General features: G+C 47.8%; 1 protein-coding gene across 1 annotated transcript in view; it reads right to left on the minus strand.

The window, feature by feature from the left end:
- The window catches only part of MYO18B (myosin XVIIIB), a 242,643-nt gene that overhangs the window by 53,222 nt on the left and 168,606 nt on the right, over positions 1 to 20,815 (minus strand). Inside the window, exon 39 of the mRNA XM_047828294.1 lies at positions 18,561 to 18,746. Within this exon, the coding sequence (XP_047684250.1) occupies positions 18,561 to 18,746 (186 nt within the window). The remainder of the gene's footprint in view (positions 1 to 18,560; positions 18,747 to 20,815) is intronic.

Here is a 20,815-nt window from a genome sequence, read left to right on the forward strand (position 1 = left end):
TTATTTAGCCTTGGGCAAGTCACTTCGTCTTTTTAAACACTTTTTTAAAAAAAATTGTGTAAAATAGAGGGGAAAAAAAAATATTACCTGGCTCATGAGGTTGGAAGTGCCGATTTCATGAGACAAATTGTGGGAAGCGTGGAAAGCACTTTGCACTGTGTCAGCCATGTAGCAGACAGGCAGTAAATGTCCCCAGATTGCCCTGTCCTCCTTTGAGATGCCTCCCAGACTGTAACATTAGGAAGCCCAGGCTCCCCGCGGGGGGACACAGAGACGTGGAAGCTCCCTCCATACACTTCTGTGATCTTCCTTTTGATGGAGTCTAAAATTATATCAGCCTCTTGGCCACTCGTGGTCCATTTATTCATTTATTGACTCAGCGGGAAAGAAACGATCACTAAGCAGTGTGCGATCTCTCTTTTCTCCTCCATATATCGAGGTTGTGGCCCATGCCACCTGGACGAACAGCCTCATCAAATCCACCTCGTTGCTGCCCTCCATCCCACCCTCCCCCCACCCTGGCTCTTGCCAGCTCTATCCATCCTGCCCTCTCCAGCACGCAGGGTCATCTGGACCTTCTCATTGAGGGGCTTGGCTCAGAGGGGCTGCTGGCCTCAGAGGGGCTGGGGCTGCTGGAAAGCAGGCCTCGTTCATTCCCCTCAGGGTAGACACATGGCTTTGACTCCCTCCCAGGGCTGGGGAACATGTTAGCAACAGGCTCCAGAGGCTCCTCCCTCTCCTCATTCCCTCTCTGGAGGCCACATGCTGCCCCGGGAGAGACAGTGGTCTGAACTAAGCAACAATTCCTTAAAATGTCTCCACGTTTGGGGCTGCCTCGGGGGCTCAGTTGGTTGAGTGTCCGACTTTGGCTCAGGTCATGATCTCACGGTTCATGGGTTTGAGCCCCACATCAGACTCTCTGCTGTTCTCACAGAGCCTGCTTGGGATCCTCTGTCTCCCTCTCTCTCTGCCCATCCCCTGCTCACTCTCTCTCTCAAAGATAAAAAATGTCTCCACATTTGAATGAGGCCCTTCAGGACCTCTGAAAGTAGATCTAGGAGTTTCCTGTGCAAATCCAAGTGCTTGATGGAACCCTTTCAGCTTTTATGTTCCAAAACAGGGGCAGTAAACTATGGCCTGCAATTCCAATCTGGCCTGTGCCTGTCTTTGTAAATAAAGTTTTATCGGAACACAACCACACATTCATTTATGTATTGTCTGTGTGGATGCTGTCAGGATTCAGAGGTTGAGAGAGAGTCTGTGGTGCACAAAGCTGAAAATATTTACCCTCTGGACCTTGGGGGGAAAAATTTACTGGTCCCTGTTCTAAAATCTTAGGGTTCTAAAATTCAGTAGCTTTTGGGAGTGAATAATTCTAAGAATGTATGACTTTCAACAGTCCATACTTTTATTAGGCTGAACCGTGTGAAATCAACTATAGTCAACCCGTTTTATATACAAATGGAAATTTTGTATGGTTCAACCTAATAAGATTTTACTATTATGTATGTCTAATGATTCAAGCTTCTATGAGTCCTAAGATTTTCTACCTTGAAGATTCTAAGGTCTTAGATACCATAGTATCTCTAGGATGCTATCATTCCAAATGCTAAGATTCTACAGGTCTAAATGTTGAGCAACCATGTTGTTAGGAAGTCATATCAGAGGAGAGGAAGGTTTGAAAGTTAACTTACAGGCATAAAAGAGTTTAGCTGTAAAACTTATTTTTCAAAAAATGCAGGGCGGTGGCGCCCTGTGGAAAAATGGATGAAATACAGAGACTAGATGACAATGTCGGTGTCCTTGCCATCCCAAGACCAGGGTGGCCCAAGGCACAAGTGGGGTTTAACCTAAAGGAGTTGACGGCTCAGTGAGGCTATCTTGAGCATAGCCTTGTACTTCTTGCTCCAAAACCAAGTCCCCCTCCTTCTGGCCATGAGAAGAGCCATAAGTGGCCCAAAGAGGGAATTGGAAAGGAAGTGCATGTGGCCTGGCTGGCTTCACCCCGGGAAGAGGTCAGGGAGAAACCGCGAATAAGACTAGAACAAAGGGGAAGAATTCAGATTACATGCCAAAAGGTTATGTTGGTGCCAGATTATGCCTGCTGGCCACAGGTGGCTACTGAGTGTTTGATACGTGGCCTGTGCAAGTCAACAGCTGTGTCCTAATCGTATTTAATTTTAATTAACGTAAATTTAAATAGCTCCATGAGGCTGCTGGCTGACATATTTGGACACCACCTCTCTAGGGGATTCGCATACGTTCTAGTGAGATAGAAAAGAACCTAGGGGAGCCTTGCTGGCTCAGTTGATGGAGCATGGGACTCTTAATCTCAGGGCCATGAGTTCGAAGCCCCACACTGGGCATAGAGATTACTTTAAAATTAAAAACTAAAATAGAATAATCTAAACACTGGGGAAATCACTGTGCCTCACCTGTCCTGATTGCTGAAGTTATCACTCCAGAAGACAAAACTAGAGAAACCTGAAGCTTCTTAGAGCCCTTGGGGTCAAGGTGTTTATGCTTCTAACCCTCCAAGAGAGGTTATTATTCTATATTCTAAAGACTCAGCACTGAAAGGCACATGTGCCCAGGAAACCCTACTGATTACAACTGGCAGCCCCCAACCCCATTTTTTTTAAATAGCAGGCTTTCAGTTTTGCATATGCAAATGTTTGATGGAGTCACTCAACCAGACAGCAGATATTTGAGCACCTACTGGGTGTGTGGTTAACTTTTGGACCCCCACAATGGAAGAGTCAAGAAGAAAGGGATGCCTAATAACAGGAAGTACACGGTTAGCTGGGCGGAAAGGTTAGAGAAGCAAAATAACCATATCACTAATACAGAGGCAGGAACCATAAGCTAAATAGGGTAGTCGACTGTGTGGTCAGGGTCTGGAGGGGGGGAAGCTCTGTCTGTCACCTCTCTCAGCCTCTGTCTCCCGATCTGTAATATAAGCATGATGCAGTATCTGTATTAGGATTCCTTGTGTCTACGTGCACCACTGAGGGTCTTGTTAAAATGCGCAAAGGTGTGGCGTGGGGCCTGGGATTCTGCATTTCTGTAGCTATGACCGCTCATCTGTGAGCCACACTTTGAAAAGCAGGCAGTAGGTCCCAGGGGATTTGGGAGAAATAATATAAGGCATAAAACATGCCTGGCATAAATGGCAAGCTGTTATATAAATAACAGCAGTTAAAAAAAAACCAAGTAAATATAAACTATATACAACTCAACTTAAAATCAACCTCCAGCTAAAATCCATAATGGAAACCAACCGACCAACCAACCATGGGATCACAAATCAAGGTTCTTTTTATACTTTTTCTATGAAAAGGAGTCCCTTCCCCCTCTCTGGTTAAGTATGCTTTAACTATTAGCATCATCTCACAAAAGTCAGAATTCTCCCAAAGATCCCTTCTGAAAGCCATTCCAGTTAAAATGCAAACATAATTATTAGGCTCGGAACAGCGCAGTGTCCTTGACTCTCAGTGTCTCATGATGGCCTGACATTAACCCACAACCTACTGTTCACTCTCACAACAGAAGTGTGTATACAGACTGCTGATTTGTGTCCTGGGGGTTTTCCAGCTGAGGCAGTGCTCTATAATGAACATGGGGTAGGTAGGGACACTTATTATTTTTTGACCTTTAAAATGTGCCAATCACTTTTAAATCACCTGACTATGTTATAACACATTTTAAAGATGAGGAAACTGAGGCTCAGAAAAGACAGGTGGACTTGCCCCGGACACACAGTCTGGAAAGGCTGGAACCAGGATTTAAATCTAGCTCTGTGGTCTGTCTCCTATTCTATTTTTCCTTCCACTAGAGCTTAGAACAGGAGTCAACAAGGCACAGCCTGTGGTTTTGTTGGTTTGTTTTGTAAATAAAGTTTTATTGGAAGACACATGCCCATTCATTTGTGTATTGTTTACGGCTTCTTTCGCACAACAATGTGCAGCGTTTTGTGACAAATTGTATAGGCTGCAAAGTCTAAAATATTTACGCCCTGACCCTTTACAGAAAACATTTGCTGATCCCTGGTGAAAAGCATCCAATTGCTACCTGGGCACAATACAGGACGTTTGGGCAGGCTCTTGGGAAGAAGTGAAACCCATCTTATTTCCTGAGTTCCTTTCCTTTTGTTTGCTGAGAAGTGACATTAGGCTTCTTTTTTTTCTCCCCACCCACCAGCAATGAGCTCACAAAGGCTGGAGTCTAAAGGATTCCCCTTGAGTATTTGTTTATAAGCCTCTCTCCAGCAGGACGCTTTGTCTCCAAATCGCTGCCAAACTTAATAACAGCACCGACCACATCATCTCCCACCTAGCTCTGCTCCGCCACAAAGCTGGGTGGATGTCAGCTGTGGAGAGCTGCAAATTGCCCAAACAAGGACAGTTGTAGCTTGTTTTTGCCTTTCTTTTTCTATTTGAAAACTTTTCGGGGAGGAAGATGAGAATGCCATTAGGGAAATGGATGTGTTGATTCTAATTATCTGAGCGGGTGGCAGAGTGACTAGAGGCAGGATGGGCTCCGCGTCATTTACCTGGCATGCAGCCAAGGCAAGGCTGGGGAAAGGGCAGAATTCCAATGAAGCCAGTGCCCAGGACACTATGCACAAATAAGGAGGCATCTACGAACCCACCCGTTACGAGGGAGGACAGCACACGGGGGACAAGATTCCCAGAATTGTCAAACTGGAAAAGATCCAACCACTTCTTCTATCTCTGCTCTGAAGCTCAGAGTTTGCCTGCTCTCAAAGGGGCTCTGAGGTGCTCTCTGCTCTGGGTCTGACTCTTGTGTTGATGATAATAGTGATGATGATGGTGGTGGTGGTGATGGTCATGCTAATAGTCATAGTGGTGGTGATGGTGATGATGGTGGTATAATGATAGTGCTGGTGGTGGTGGTGGTAGTGGTAGTGGTCATGGTGGTCATCATGATGGTGGTGATGATAATAATGGTGGTGGTGGTGGTAGTGTTCATGGTGGTGGTGTTGGTGGTGATGGTGGTGATGATGATGGTGGTGATGATAGGGGTGGTGGTGGTGGTGGTTATGATAGTGGTCACGATGGTGGTGGTCATCATAATGGTGGTGATAATAATGATGGTGGTGGTGGTAGTGTTCATGGTGGTGGTGTTGGTGTTGATGATGGTGGTGATGATAGGGGTGGTGGTAGTGGTTATAGTGGTGGTCATGATGGTGATGATGATGATGATGGTGGTGGTGGTCATCACGATGGTGGTGATGATAATAATGGTGGTGTTGGTGGTGATGGCGGTGATGATGGGGGTGGTGGTGGTTATGGTGGTGGTCATGATGGTGATGATGATGATGAGGAGGTGGTCATCATGATGGTGGTGATGATAATAATGGAGGTATTGGTGGTGATGGTGGTGATGATGATGGCGGTGATGATGGGGGTGGTGGTGGTGGTTATGGTAGTGGTCGTGATGGTGATGATGATGATGATGATGATGGTGGTGAGCATGATGATGACGGTGGTGGTGGAGGTGATGAGGATCATGATGGTAATTAATGGTAATGATGGTGGCAGTGGTGATGTTGATGACGATGGGGGGGTGGTATTAGTGGTAATGATGATGAGGTGATGGTGGGATGGAAAATGACAGTGAAGACGATGATGATTATGATGAAAATGATGGTGATGATGGTAAGAGTGATGACGATTGCTATGGTCTGAATGTTTGTGTCCCCCCACCCCAAATTTTTATGATGAAATCCTAACCCCCCAAGGTGAAGGTATTAGCAGGTGGGGCTTCAGGAGGTGATTAGGTCATGAGGGTGGAACCCTCATGAATGGAGTTAGTGCTTTAATGAAAGAGGCTCCAGGGGGCTCTCTAGCCCCTTCTGCCATGTGAGGACACAACAAGAAGGTGCCAGCTACAAACTAGGAAGAGGGCCATTACTAAAACACGACCATGCTGATGCCTTGGTCTTGAACTTCCCAGCCTCCAGCACCATCATCAGTAAATTTCTGTTGGCTAAACATCACCTAGTCTGTACTATTTTGTGATAGTAGGCCAAACGGACTAAGACGATGTTCATGATGATGATAGGTAAGTTTGCTTTGCACCAGCTACCATGACATGTTCTCATTAAATCTTCCCCACAATGTTGTGAGGGAATTGCAGTGATTATCCCCATTTTATAAGATGACAGAGACACAGAGAAGGTGAGTGTCGTGGCCAAAGTCACACAGGAGGGAAGTGAGGGAACAAAGATTTGCACCAAGGTCTCCTTACTTCCCTATCTTGCCCTTCTGTCAAGCTCTTTCTTCACTCAAGGTGCATTTTTTTTTCATGCCTTGTATGCACCCAGAAATGTTCTAGGGCAAAGGTAAGCACATTTTTTTTTCCTGTAAAGGGCCAGATAATAAATATTTTAGATATCATGGACTAAGTGGTCCCTGTCACAGTCACCTCTGCCATTGCAGTTTGAAAGCAGCCATAGAATATACATAAATAGTTGTGACTATGTTCTAATAAAACTTTATTTACAAAAACAAACAAAAACACACAGAGGACAGGCCAGATTTGGCCCACGGACTGCAGTTTGCTGACCTCAGGTCTAGGTGATGGGATATCAAGCTGTGTTTTGTGGGTGTTGCCTCAGGGGCCAGGGGAAAAATGGGTGAAGCTGATGGAGGGCTCTGCTTGATTTCCCATAAATGTGCATTAACTATGGATTTAAAAGTGGGGGGTGGCTGCTTAAAAAAAACAACACGGTCCTCTCTGGATAACTCCTGGCTCTCTCTCAGGTGAAAGAAGCAAGAGGGTACCTCCCATCTCCCCAGAGATAAGGTGACACATCTGGAATTCACATCTGGAATCTGGGGTCAGTATAGAATCCACCTGGAATGCAGTGGAGAAAGGCAGGTAACTACAGGGGTTTTGTCGCCTGCAAAGGTAGGGATTTCTCCAGCACTGCAGCTGCTTAACCAGAGGTGGGGTTTCCACCGGTCTGAGGCTGGAGAAGGCATCAGATGGGATGGAGGAGCCTACACAGCTTCAGGTTTCAGATTCTGTGACTCTGCACAGAGGTCTTGGGGTGTAGGGACGGGCTCCTTCCAGGAGGAGGCTGCCACCGTGACCTGTGGGCTGTTTGAGACACACTCAAAGCCCCCAGCTCCATGATCACCCAATTCTAGCCTCACATACCATCCCAGCAACAAGGGCCTTAGAGGTGATCCAATCCATTTTACAGAGAGGGAGAAAATGAGTCCCACTCAGGGAGAGGCATGCCCTAGGTCCCACAGCCAGCACGAGGCAGAAGCGGGGCTCCAATCCAGGCCCCCTGGCTTCCAGGCAGGTTCCTCCCATTACAGGAGCCACTCCCTTGCGAAGACGCGAAGGAGAATCAGGCTACCCCCTTCTGGCCTCCCTTCCCCTTTCTTTGATCCGTCCTACTTATGGGACCTCCCAGCTCCAGGAGTAACAGAAAAGAAGTAAAACAGGAGGGAAGTCAAGTGAAAGACAAGAGAATAAGTAGAGAAGACAAAACATAAAAGGAACCTGGGCAGAGCAGAGGAAAGCCAGCCAGGGTCAAGATACACAGACACAGCCTCTGCAGTGGACATCTGAGGGCGTCTCCTCTCTGGAATCCATTCCCAGGCCTTCTGGGTTTGCTTGGGGGAGGACTTCTTCCCTTACTCTCCATCTACGTGGTTAGGATAGGGCTGACTCCACCCCTGGATTCGGGCCTGGGCACGTCTCCCAGAACTATCCGGCCAGAGACTGTGCCCTTTTGGCACTGGTGCTCGCTTTAGGGACGTGCATGAAATTCAAACCAGGCCAGTCAGAGTCAGCGAGAATCCATTTTTGGTCCTCCATCTAAGTTGTTGGGTGCAAAGCACTGTGTCTTATCACGGAGGTTGATTTGCTGATCAGTTTTTCAGCCTGACTGTTTGTTGCCGCTTGGGAAGGAAAAGCCTACCTGAGAACGGGGATGGAAGGAAGGGTTCAGCCCCTGGTATCCTGGTGAATATTTAAAAGCTGGCTCAATGGGGTTGGGAGAAGCCGAGGTTTGGAGCATTTGCCTATTTCCACGGTATAAATTCTCCTTCAATGGCTAACGTCAACCTACCAACCTGATGCCCTTGAACACACAGTTAGGAAAGGATGTTCACAATTTGCTCTGGTCCCAACACAGTGCCTTCAGCCTGTCAGTATCTTTTGTGTCCCTGCATTCCACTGGACCTGAAATCAGAGGTCACTAGACTTTTCCATTAGATGAACCGACACATTCCCTTTTGCTTAAGCCAATTTGAATTTTGTCTGCCACTTACAACCAAAAGGGCCGTAATTTAGACCAGTTCGCTCACCCTTTCCTGTTACATTACACTGGCAGTTCCAAACCAGCCAATTCTCCCAGTAAAAACCATTTTCTTTCCCACTTCTTGGTCTGAGGTCTCCTGACTTCTCATTGTTTAAGCTCAGCCAAAATAAAAATGGGCACCAGAAAGAGATGAATTACCCTTCCAACTAAGTCACAGTTTGGGAACGAATTCAGAACATCGAGTCTGATTTGGGGCCCCCTAGACTTCCCTGGGACCACTATCTTCTGGAGATGTCTAATCGTGCCAGTGACGGTGCTTTCGATCATGAAGATTAACCTTCCCGAGCCTCTCTGACATGCAATTAAGGGAAGCATAATCGCATCTAAACAATTTGAATTGGATCTATTTGAATAATTTAATGTACACCTGCAACATTCAATCAATATCTGCTCCCCCCTTGCCTTTTTAAAATAATTAACTTTGTAGAGTTAAGTTACTCTAATTTCCAGCAAGTCTGAAGTGACAAAAGTTCAATTGGTGAAGTCTCGGGGGACAAGATTAGTATCTGCTCTTCTGTTCACCATCTCAAGACTCCATGCATTATTTGTAATTGGTATTAGCGACTTTAAATTCTGATTAATTACAGGAGAGCCTGTTCTCGATGCAGAAACAAAGCCACAAGTCGGGGAATAATAGACCCAATTATTCCCAGGTTGGCTCTCCGTAATAGATTTTATTATCAAGATAGCTCATCTCAGAGGCAGACGCAAAGAAACCCATTTCATCAGACGATACCACCTCTTGAATGGAGACAAACACATTCACAGTTTGGGATAAAGGCAGGTTGGAAGAATTCCGTCCCAGAAACGAGTCTGGGGCTGTGGGCATGGGGTCCCCTGTCCCCTTTAGGACCAAGTTTCTTTTGTAGAGAAACCTTTGTGGGGAGACAGACAGGAGCCTGCGGTGCCCAGAAGGGGGTAGTGATATAAATATCCACATTTTCCCCTGTCAGCTCACTGAGAATGCAGGAGGCCAGAATGGGTGGGGAGTGAAGCAGTGTGAACAGTGAGTTTATAAACGTGTTGGGTCATTTTGGATCACACTGAGATAACGGGGCTGTAATTAGGAGAGCTCTCTCCCCATCAGGAGAACCATAAAAGGTATTATTTATACCCTGCTCATGGCCCCAAATGCCCTCCATATGGAATGCCTTTTTAAATACTTCAGTTCCCAGCCAAAATAATTCATCTTTATGCTCTGAAGTTCATAGTCATCTGCGGGAGGAAAACATAGAGAGGTGTGTGTGTTTGTGTGTGTGTGTGTGTGTGTGTGTGTGTGTGTGTGTGTGTTTCTTAAACGAAACCCTTAACTCTGGGTTTGGTGAATGCCTCCAAGCAAAGTGGTGGGAGGGGGCTGCATTCTCAACACAGGTTGGAAACATGGGTCCTTGGGTGACCACGAAAAAAAAAGACGAGAAAAAACGAGAACAAATGTGAAAACCAAGGCCCTCACCAGGTGTGGCCAGGTTCTCAGAAGACAGGAGGAAGTGGACAAGAGGGAGAGTAGGAGGGGCGGACGTGACAGGCAGAGTTAGGACATGGCGTGAACTGCTTGCTCTAGTCTTTCTGAGCAGATGGGATCGATCGTACCCATTTGACACACGAGGCCAAAGAAGACCTTCTTCTTATGGTGAAGTCCTACTTCTGATGGTGAAGTAGTTCCACTTTAAAAACAAAAAAAGTGAATGTGGGGCACCTGGGTGGCTCAGTTGGTTAAGCATCCAATTCTTGATTTTGGCTCAGGTCATGATCTCATGGTTCATGGAATCAAGCCCTGCATTAGGCTCCGCACTGATAATGCGGAACCTGCTTGGGATTCTCTGTCTCCCTCTCTCTCTCTCTCTGCCCCTCCCCTGCTCTCTCTCTCTCTCTCAAAATAAATACATAAAAATTTTTAAAAATTGTCAGCGAATGATGAGATTTGATTTAAGAGCCTAGGACCCCAAACCTACAAATCCTCCTAACCCTGGCCACCCCACCCCAAGGAGACTCCAAGCCCCTGGCAACGTCTCCTATCAGCTTGCAAAGCTTATTGCTAAATGTTCGAGCACTTTGCAGGCCAGTTGTCAAACACAACTGCCATTAAAACACAATGAGTGTAAATTTACAATCAAATAAATCATGAAGAACAAAAAAAAAAAAGGAACAGAGCCTCAAAATGCATTGCTTCCTAATAATTGCAGCAACATTTTACTCTTGGCCAATGATTTTGAAGTGTCTCATCTCTAGCCTGTGTGTAGGGCGGCTCCCCATTTCCGCGTTCAGTGACGTCATATTGTTGGCTTGAAGTCAGCTCTAGGGGGAGATTTGAAAACACTACCAGGATTCACCTGCTCTGGAGAGCTGGTTGTTAACACGCTTACTAGCACATGGCGGCTCCAAGCTTTTCTCCTGCCAGTGCCTTCCCAGATCCACATTCATCGCAACCTGCCGCTCACATCAGTGGGAACTCTTCTCCTAACAGGGGGTAGGGAAACCCCCCAGTTCAGAAGGGAGACAAGACCCTCACGGCTAGCCCATAATCTGTCTTAGGCCTCACATTCTTTCTCCTCCGCCACCCCAAAGGTGGAAAATATACCCCCAAGTCACACCAAATAAATAATTCATGGGCCATATATAATTGATGCTGGATTTAACAAAAGGAGAGCCGTAAGTGGTTGCCCATTAACTATTAATGATTTTGCCCGGGTGGCTGACAAGCCAGGCTCAGTGAGGAGATCACACCCATGCTCCCCCCATGTTTTATTTAAACATTATTAAAAGTACACAGTCTACAGCAATATCTTTCATTCCACCCAGAATTGGGTTGTGCTGTGAAGTTGCCACTGGGGCCAGGAAAAGTTGGGATTGGGTTTTCCTGGACTCCCTCCTGTCTTTTTCTTCCGAGGGTAGGGAGTTAAGCTGCTTCCTCCTCCTGCCCTGAATTCCTCTCCTTCTCCCGTGTGTTTGTGACCTTGGGTACATCACATTACACCCCTAAACCTGTTTGATCAGTGGGATCAATGAGTGGGGAGTTCATGAGCATTGCCTTCAGAGTTATTGTAAGGGTGATGTGAGGGCAGTGATCTTAGTTGGGGGCGCTTCTGTTCCCAAGGGCACATTTGGCAATGTCTGGAGATATTTCTGATTGTGACTACTTGGGGTGGAGGATGCCACTGGCCTCTAGTGGATAGAGGCTGGGGAGGCACCTAAATATCTTACGAGGCACAAGAAAGTGCCCCCAAGAGACAGTTATCCAATCCCAAAAGTCAATGAAGCCTAGATGACAGAATCAAAACCAATATGACTTTTTATACCTCAGGGTTTTTTTTTTTTAATTTTTTAACATTTATTTATTATTGAGAGACAGAGAGAGACAGAGCATGAGCATGGGAGAGGCAGAGACAGAAGGAGACACAGAATCTGGAGGAGGCTCCAGGCTCTGAGCTGTCAGCAGAGAGCCCGATGCGGGGCTCGAATTCACAAATCCAGCCAGATCATGACCTGAGCTGAAGTCAGACGCTCAACTGACTGAGCCACCCAGGTGCCCCTCAGGTTTTTGTTTTTGTTTTTGTTTTTGTTTTTGTTTTTAACAAATGTACTCAAATGAGTAAATACAATGTGTCTAAACTTACTGAGTAGGAGAATGGGTTTGAGTTGGTCAGACCTGGGTTCAAATTCTGATTCTGTCATTGCTGGGAAGGTGACTTTGGACAAGGTGCTTCAGCTCTTTGGCTCTTGTTCCTTTACTAGTAAAATAGGGATATTTTGCTCAAGAGGGGAGGTTTAAATGAGAGAACTCGTGTAAGTGCTTAGCCCTGTGCCCAGCATGCAGTGAGTGATGAACAATCAATAGCTCCCACCAACATCACGACCATCAACCATCATGGGCATGGGATGGGAGGGAGAGTCAGCAGATTTATGATAAAGTTTAAGTAGATGGAGAATCAGAGTCAGGGGAGGGGTAGGAGAAGAAAGGAGAAAGAAAACAGTGTGACATCTGCTAAAACCGTACCGTGTGCTATCATTGGGCCCTTTTACATAAATCATCTCATTTAAGCCTCACTGCCACCCAATGAGATTGGCTGCATCATATCTCCCTTCCCCATTTTACAGATGGGGAAACTGAGGTCCTATAATGTTAACCTAGCTGCCCAAGCTCTCTGACTCCAATCCGGTTCTCTTTCCCACCTTGCAGCAAGCTGAAGGGTGTCTCCCCAAAACTCATATCCACTGGGAACCTCAGAGTGTGACCTCTTTGGAAACACATCTTTACATATGTAATTAGTCAAGACTAGGTCATATGGGATTAGGGTGGGTCTTAAATCCAATGACTAGTGTTCTTTTTTTTGGAGTGTATTTAATTATTTGGAGAGGAAGAGAAGAGAGAGAGAGAGAGAATATGAGCAGGGGAGGAACAGAGGGAGAGGGAAAGAGACAGAATCTCAGGCAGGCTTTGTGATGTCAGTGCACAGAGCTTGGTGCAGGGTTTGATCCCACGACAGTATGATCATGACCTGAGCTGAAATCAAGTGTTGGCTGCTTAACTGATTGAGCCACCCAGGTGCCCCCCAACGGACTAGCGTTCTTATAAGAAGAGGAGAGGACATGGAGGGAGAGAGGAGAAGAAGGTCATGTGAACACAGAGGCAGAGGTTAATGTCATGTTGCCATGGCCAAAGAACACCCAGAGCTGCCAGAAATTGTAAGAGGAAGAAAGGATTCTCCCCTAACGCCTTCAGGGGGACTGCGACCCTGCCAACACCTTGATTTTAGACTCTGGCCTCCAGAATGGTGAGATCATAAATTTCCACTGTTTTGAGACAACGGGTTTTGGGTAATTCGTTACAGAAGCTCTAAGAAGCTAATACGCATTCACACGAGTTAAAGCAATTATTTGAGGGAATGAGAAAGAGAGAGAGAGGCAATGTGTCTGCCCTATGCAGGTGGCCGACAGGTAGGAGCCGAAGAAGAGCAAGGGCAGCTGTAGAGGAGAGCAGGTTCAGGGTGGGAGGAAGGGATTTTGTGGCTGGCACTCAGGTCAAGAAACAACACGACGTTGGGTCCTTTCATGCCGGAGTAGAACGCTCGAGGTGCTAAGAGGCAGATGACCAAAGGCAGAAGGATCTACAGAGGCTCTGGGAAGGAGCTGGGATTTGGTCCTGAAGCCAGGGGAGAGCCGTGGAAGATTTCTCAGCAAGAAGAGTAACCCAGTAAGACGTGTTCCTTCTGGAAAGATCTTCCGCAGGGATGAGTGAGGGTGGAGGGAAAGTGGGGAGACAAGTTGGAAGGTAACTGTGGAGCCCCAGACCAGAGGGAATGGGGCTTAAATAAAGACAGAGGGAGCAAGGACAGGACTGGAAGGGATGGATGTTTTTGTAAATAGCCAAGTAAATTAAAACAGCAGGCCTGGCCGCTAAACTGTGTGAGCCAGAGAGAGAGACAGGCCACTGGGATTTCTAGCGTGGGTCACTGGGGAAAGTAAGCAGAAGTCCAACCTATGTTTTTCCAGACCTAGGGAACTTTTGAAAAAGACCGTTGACTCAAGGGAAAGTTCAGGGTAGGAGTCAGGCCAAGGTGCTAGGGGGTAAGCCCAACAGGTGCGGCCTCCAAAACAGAAGCACGTGCTGCAAAACAGGCAGAGAGCAGGGCTCCCTGTCACCAGGAGCCTTTCCAGCTGCCCTTGACCTCCCTTGGTAACCCTGTCCTGGGGCTGAGGTGGTTTCCCCTGGGCTCTGTAACTATTGAAAAACAGCAGGACATAAATCCTCGGATGAGCTGTCTCATCACTTCCATGACAAAGGGACTTGAATGATTTGGAGCCAGAATATTCTTTTTCTCCATAATGGCTCCTGGAGTCGCCAGGAATAGTACATTTACTAAAATTAATGGCAAAACCTCATTTTTCTTTTTTCCGGGAAGAGAAGTTCCATCGGCGGGGTAATTGATCCTGATCTGGACGTGCCGGTGTGCCAGCCAGGGGTGTAAATCATTCACATGAAACAAACTCACAGCCCTTTAAACCAACACCAACAGTGACAAATGGAGCAGGCTGGGACAGGCGGAAGGGAACACGAACGGGAGATCCATCAACATCCTTCCCACTTCTCCCCAGGGCCCAGAAGGTGGGATCTTTTGGGGGGTGTCCCCCAGCAGAGCAGGATTTTTCAGCAAGATTGGGCTGAAAGGGCAGGGTTGTGTCATGGTGACAGCTTTAGAGCTGGACACACGGGGACACCCATCCTACCTCTGTCACTCCCAACTCTGCAGCCCTGGACAAAGCCCCGCACATGTGTGCCCCTCCACCTCTCCACCTGCTGGACTTGACATGTACATGAAAAAAAACCATGTCTGCAAAGGGTCTAAGCACAGAATGTCCAGTGAATGAATGAATGCACGCATGCTTGGTCTGGGGAGTTAGAAAAATTCATCCTAGGGGCGCCTGGGTGGCTCAGTCGATTGAGTGTCTGACTTCAGCTCAGGTCACGATCTCATGGTTCGTGAGTTTGAGTCCCCCCCCCCCCCCCCCCCCATCGGGCTCTGCACTGATAGCTCGGAGCCTGGAGCCTGTTTCAGACTCCGTGTCTCCCTCTCTCTCTGCCCCTCCCCCGCTCCCTCTCTCTCTCTCTCTCTCTCTCTCTCTCTCTCTCAAAAATAAAAATAAACATTAACAATTTTTTTCAAAAAGTTAAAAAAATAAAAAAGAAAATTCATTCTATCTCTCCCAGGGAGATTTGAACTTAAAACATGGAAAGCGAAAGGAGCAATGCTTTACTCAAAGAAATGGCTGGCAGTGACAATGGCCATGGTGTCAGCTGGCCTTCTAAGAATCCCCCCAAACCCCAGTGCACAGACACCTTGCTTTGCCTGTAAAAGCTCTGAGGGCCCATCACAGAGGGATACATGAAATACATGAATAACGGCCTTTGCGATCTCTCTCTAGTCCGTGTGAGCTCCTTACGGGCAAAAGTGTGCCTTGTTCCCTACAGCCCATGCGAAAAACTAAGCGTACCTCTTGCATGAAGGAAAGAACCGGAACCGTGACTGCCTTGCAAACTTTTGGTGAAGTTGGTTAGGCAACACATGACGTGGAGCAGCCGTCCCCTCGTCTCACAGGGAGGGGACGGAGGAAGGCACGCGCATGAACCTGGAGAGGTGAGGTCACAGCCAAGAAGCCTGGGGACGCACCAGGACACCACACTGATGCGGCGGGCCGGAGGGATTGGGGTGCTTAGCATCAGGGCGCCCTCCCCCCCACCCCCCGAGATGCATTTGGTCGGCACTGTGAGCGTCTACAAAGCAGAGGCTTTCCGATTCTCCCGGCTCCCCACCGATGCCCACCCCCCGTGCCACGCCCACAGTTGGTGCCACGCCCACAGTTGGTGCTGGATAGACAGATGTTGGTGAATAAATGGTAACAAGAAATTACGACATCCTCTCCTCGCCCAGTGGAAATATCCCAGGGCCCACAGGCAGGGAGCGTATTTGAAGGCAAGTAAGTTAGTGAGTTTGGGACGTCCACTGTTAGGAAGCGTCTGCCAGCCTGACACTGTCCTTTGAGCCTTGCTAATCCACAAAGTCACGAAAGAAACAAGCTGTGCGGGGTCATGGTAAGAACACACCGGCTAAGCAGGAACACGCCCTCCTTTCCCGGGGTGGGTTGAAGGGTGGCCCCCGAAACCCGGAAAGCCTCCTAGAACCCGGCAATGTGACCTTATTTGGAAAAAGTCTCTTCGTAGGTATAATTAAGGTAAGGATCTCAAGATAAAATCCACCTAGATTTAGGGATGAGCCCTAAAGCCAATTGCAGGTGTCCTTAGAAGAAAAAAGGCAGAAGAATATTTGAGACACACATCCACGAAGAAGGCAAATACTGGAGAGATGTGGCCACAAGCCCAGGAATGCCTGGAGCCACGAGAATTTGGAAGGACAGAGAAGAATTCTCCTCCACAACATTCAGTGGGAGTGTTGGTGCTCCTAATACTTTCATTTCAGGCCTTTGACTTTCGGGATGGTGCTAAACTCCTGTTGTTTGAAGCCACTGAATTTTTGGTACTTTGCTAAGGCAGACCCAGAAAATACACTGCCCAACCACAGACACACCAAAACAAAGAGCAGAATTCAGTCTTGGCAAATTTATGTAGCATCTTGCAATCGGAAAGCGGAGAACCATACAGGTCTCATTTTGGCAAACACACAAGCTTTGTGTTTTACAGTTTTTTGTTTGTTTGTTTTTATTTTGGTTCCTATATTGGGGGGGGGTGTGGGGAGTGCACTATAATCTTTTCAGCATTTCAGGGCCTTTAAAGATCTTAGCTGGGGTGCCTGGGTGGTTCAGCTGGTTAAGCATCCACATTCGGCTCAGGTCATGATCTCACGGTTCGTGGGCTCGAGCCCCACATCAGGCTCATTGCTGTCAGCATGTTAGCGCAGAGCTGGAGCCTGCTTCGGATTCTGTGTCTCCCTCTGTCTCTGCCCCTTCCCTGCTCTCACTCTCTCTGTGTCTCCTGTTCTCCCTCTCACTCCTTTCCCTCCTTCTCTTCTCACTTTCCTGTCTCTATCTTGTCCCTGGAAATGGGGATAGAGACAGGAAAGCGAGAAGAGAAGGAGGGAAAGGAGTGAGAGGGAGAACAGGAGAGCAGAGAGAAGGGGAAGACAGCCACTATCTGATCTGGCTGGCACGCCTGGGGGTCTGGCCGGTTAAAGAAGACATCAGAGAAGATGGGCTGGGATGTTCTCTCGCTTCCAGCCAGACATGGCAGGTGGGGAACTCAGCTGCATGAGAAACAGGGCTGGTGAATGAGGAAGTCATTCTGTCAACTGGAGGAAAGAGCCTTTCTCTCTCCCTGGCCATGGGAGGCGGGGAAACTGCCAGTTATGGGGCTTGGGGTTTGTCTGGGAACCTGGGTCTCTGTGCGGAGCCTCACCTCCCCCCACACAACAGCCTGCCTGATGGCTTGTCAAGGGCAAAGCTTATGAGAGTGACACCAGCCGTGGCAGGCAGTGGCCCGAGAAATATACTCGCTGCAGGCGGACAAGTGGGCAAGACCTGTCACAAAACCAGAATGGACGGGGCGGGAAGAGATAAAGACCGTGATTTAGGGACCTTCTGGCCAAGCCTTGGCAGGTGGTGGGTTGTCTCAGTGAAGGCTCTATGGTGGCAGGCAAAGGGGGTGCCAGATGTCTCCCGGGTCACAGAAGCAGAAACCTGGAGTTCTAGGGACATCAGACCTCGTGGGGAAAAGGAGAAGCCAGCTCTCTGAGATGCTCTGTGATCCATGCAGGGAACCATTCTTAGAAAAATACAGTGCATGAAGGGAGAAACCTTCCCATGGGGCAAGAAACAAATTCTTACCTTTTTTCCCCTTTTATCTCCCTATGAAATTTAGTAAAATGCCAAACTCTACATTTTATTTATTTTTATTTTTTTTATTATTTTACTTTCTTCCTTTTTTTTTTTTTTGTCAGGATAGGAGAAAAATTTTTAAATCACACCAGGGAGCAGAGCACGGTTTAGTCAATAAGAACACAGACTACAGAGTTGGACAAGCCTGGGTTCGAATTCTTACTAGCGTGTGTGTAGCCTTGGGTAAGTGTATGTACCACTCTGAGCCTCCATTTGGCGTGCTGCTGTCCCCTTGCCTCAGTTTCCCCAGCTGCTAAGTGGAGATAAGAATAGTACCTACCTGGAAGTACTTTTATCTTTGCTGTTGCTGTTATTAGCCCAGAAACAGCTCTGACAGTTCTTAGATGTGACATTAGACTAGTTATCTCACCCCTTTGGAGCCTCAGTTTCCTCATCTGTAAAATGGGGACAATAATTCTGACTTCACAGGGCTGTTATGAGGATTTTACGATATGGGTGTTAAGACGCGATGCAAGCTGGGCATTTAGTCAATGTTGATTCCTTCCTCTTCCCACGAGGCTTTCCTGCCTTTGGAGTGGAACGCACGAGGCAGGAAAAGAAAGGCTGGAATCTGACATGTACACGTGCTGGGCGGCCCATCCAGCAGCAGTGAATGCCATTGGCCCACTTGGGGCCTTCCCCAGGCTCTGCAGCCAATAGCAGTGTGGATCCTCCGCCCGGCCCCTTCCCGTGTCTCCCTGCTTCCCAAAGGCCCAGACCTGCCCCAGGGGGCTCCGATTCAGCAGGCAGCGGGCACGCCTGCCTGCGCCCGAAACCCTCCATCGCAGGAGAGCCAGCGTTGGGCACTCACCAGCTCCATGCACCTGCGGCTGGCCTCCGCTTCCCGCCGCACCAGCTCTTCCATGTCCGCCTTCAGCTCCTCCAGGCGCCGCTGGTAATACTGGCTGCTCTCCCGCTGCTGGGACTCAGACTTGGCCGCCTGCGTGAGCTCCTCGCCCATCTTGATCAGGCTGTCCCGAAGCCGGATCACCAGGACCTGGAGGCAGGTGGTGTGGAGAGCACACATGCACCGTGGAGTTAGAGGCCAGGCGCCCGAGACAGGGGGCTCCGGCAAGAGAAATCCTTTGCTGAGTCTCCCTGCCCTTGTATAAGGTAATCAGGACGACAATCCCGAGTTCTGATACCGAAACAAAGAATTTATTTTAAAAACCTAGCAAACGAGGGGCGCCTGGGTGGCTCAGCTGGTTGAGTGACTGACTCTTGATTTTCGGCTCGGGTCATGGGATTCTCTTTCTCCCTCTCCTGCTTGTGCTCTCTCTCTCTCAAAATAAATAAATAAACTTAAAAAAAAACCTAGCAAATGATAATTGCTATTCAGAGAGGCAGCCTAGCATACAGCTGAGCACCCTGGCTTTGAATATGCCCTAGGTTCAATCCCCCAACTGCCTCTTCCTGGCTGTGTGACCTTAGGCAGGTTATTTAACCTCTCTGAGAGATAGAGATGATGACAGTATTTATGTCCTAGGGATCACGTCAGACTTGAAAACGTTTAAGTTCTGCAGAAGGCTTAGTTCAGTGCCTGGCACATAGAACATTCTAGATAAGACTTGAGGATTATTTAAAAAATTTTTTAATGTTTATTTATTTTTGAAGGAGAGAGAGACAGAGTGTGAGTGGGGGAGGGGCGGAAAGAGAGGGAGACACAGAATCCAAAGCGGGTTCCAGGCTCCGAGCTGTCAGCACAGAGCCCGACACGGGGCTCGAACTCACGGACCGCGAGATATGACCTGAGCCGAAGTGGGAAGCTCAACCGACTGAGCCACCCAGGCGCCCCAAAAGTTGGGAATTATTACTATTTACAGCAGCCCTCATCATTTTACAAAGACGTGCAGTGGGGAGAACACTATGCTGGGAAATCAAAACCCCTTCCCCAGTATGGATTTTGGTCTCCCAATTTGTAAACTGAGGAGGTTTTGGTCAGATAAGGTCCTTTGAGCCTCAGCTCTAATGTTTTATGGCATTTTTCCCTTTCCAGGGGGAAAAGCCAAGAGGACACAATGAAAAAATAGAGAGAAGAGAGCTGTGGGCATCACCAGTGCTACAGAAAACAAACCCAAGTGCTGTTTTGCAGAATTCATTAGTTGGCCAACATGCCTGCAGCCAATCGATTCTGATGGGCAAATACTCTAGTGTTGACCTAAAAGGGAGCCCACATGAATATTTCAGGTCCTTGAGCAAGACGCTGAGCCCCTCTCCAGATCTGAGACTGAATCATGGTTTAGAAGAAAAGCGTTACAATTCAATTGCCCTTCGCCTTTCAAATGGAGTTTGGTAACAATTCAAAGGGTGGGGGGGGGGGTGTTAAAAGGAAGAAGAATAGTTCTCAAAAGATGTCCCTGAGGCCTGGAATTCTGCTAAATTCAAGTCACAACAGCAGAGGGGAAAGGGAATTTGGATATGGAATCTGCCACATAAAGGGTTTTTTAAAATCATAGTTTTATTTTATTTTCTGCTATCGCTTGACTATGCTAGATTCAAGCAAACGGATATAGCCTGACATTATATAAACTTAAAGTGTAGTAGATCAAAGTTCCATGGTGATCTGCAGAGACAATTATGCCTCGAGGGATCCCTTGAGCAGCTCCGAGAAGCTCTGAGGGTCAAGGCAAAGAAGGATCTTTCTCCATTCTTCATATATCGCACACAGCCTTCTTAGAGACAAAGTGCCCAACGGGGGATTGGAAGAATGGCTCAAAGTGAGGAACGCAGCCTCAGCCTCGCATTTCTAGATGGACCATCGTCCAGTGGCTAAGCCAGCTGACTGCGGAGAAATTACAGCCTGGGACCAGGGGAGAGTGATGATCCCCGGTCCATCTACTCCTGTCACTGACACTAAACGGCTTTATCTTGAACAGGTCCCTCGACCTCTCTGCCGACACCTTGTAGTTCATTCGGTGAGGCCTATCCTACCTTCCCTACAGGGCTGCGGTGAACATCAGGGGAGTGGCTAATGACAAACAACTTTGACAGTGGTGACGTCCATGTCTCTGGCCTGCAGAGCTAAATGTGAATGTTGTCACTGAATCTCACCCCAGCCCATCCACG

Source organism: Prionailurus viverrinus, chromosome D3 (genome assembly GCF_022837055.1).
Source record: "Prionailurus viverrinus isolate Anna chromosome D3, UM_Priviv_1.0, whole genome shotgun sequence".
Classification (NCBI taxonomy): domain Eukaryota; kingdom Metazoa; phylum Chordata; class Mammalia; order Carnivora; family Felidae; genus Prionailurus; species Prionailurus viverrinus.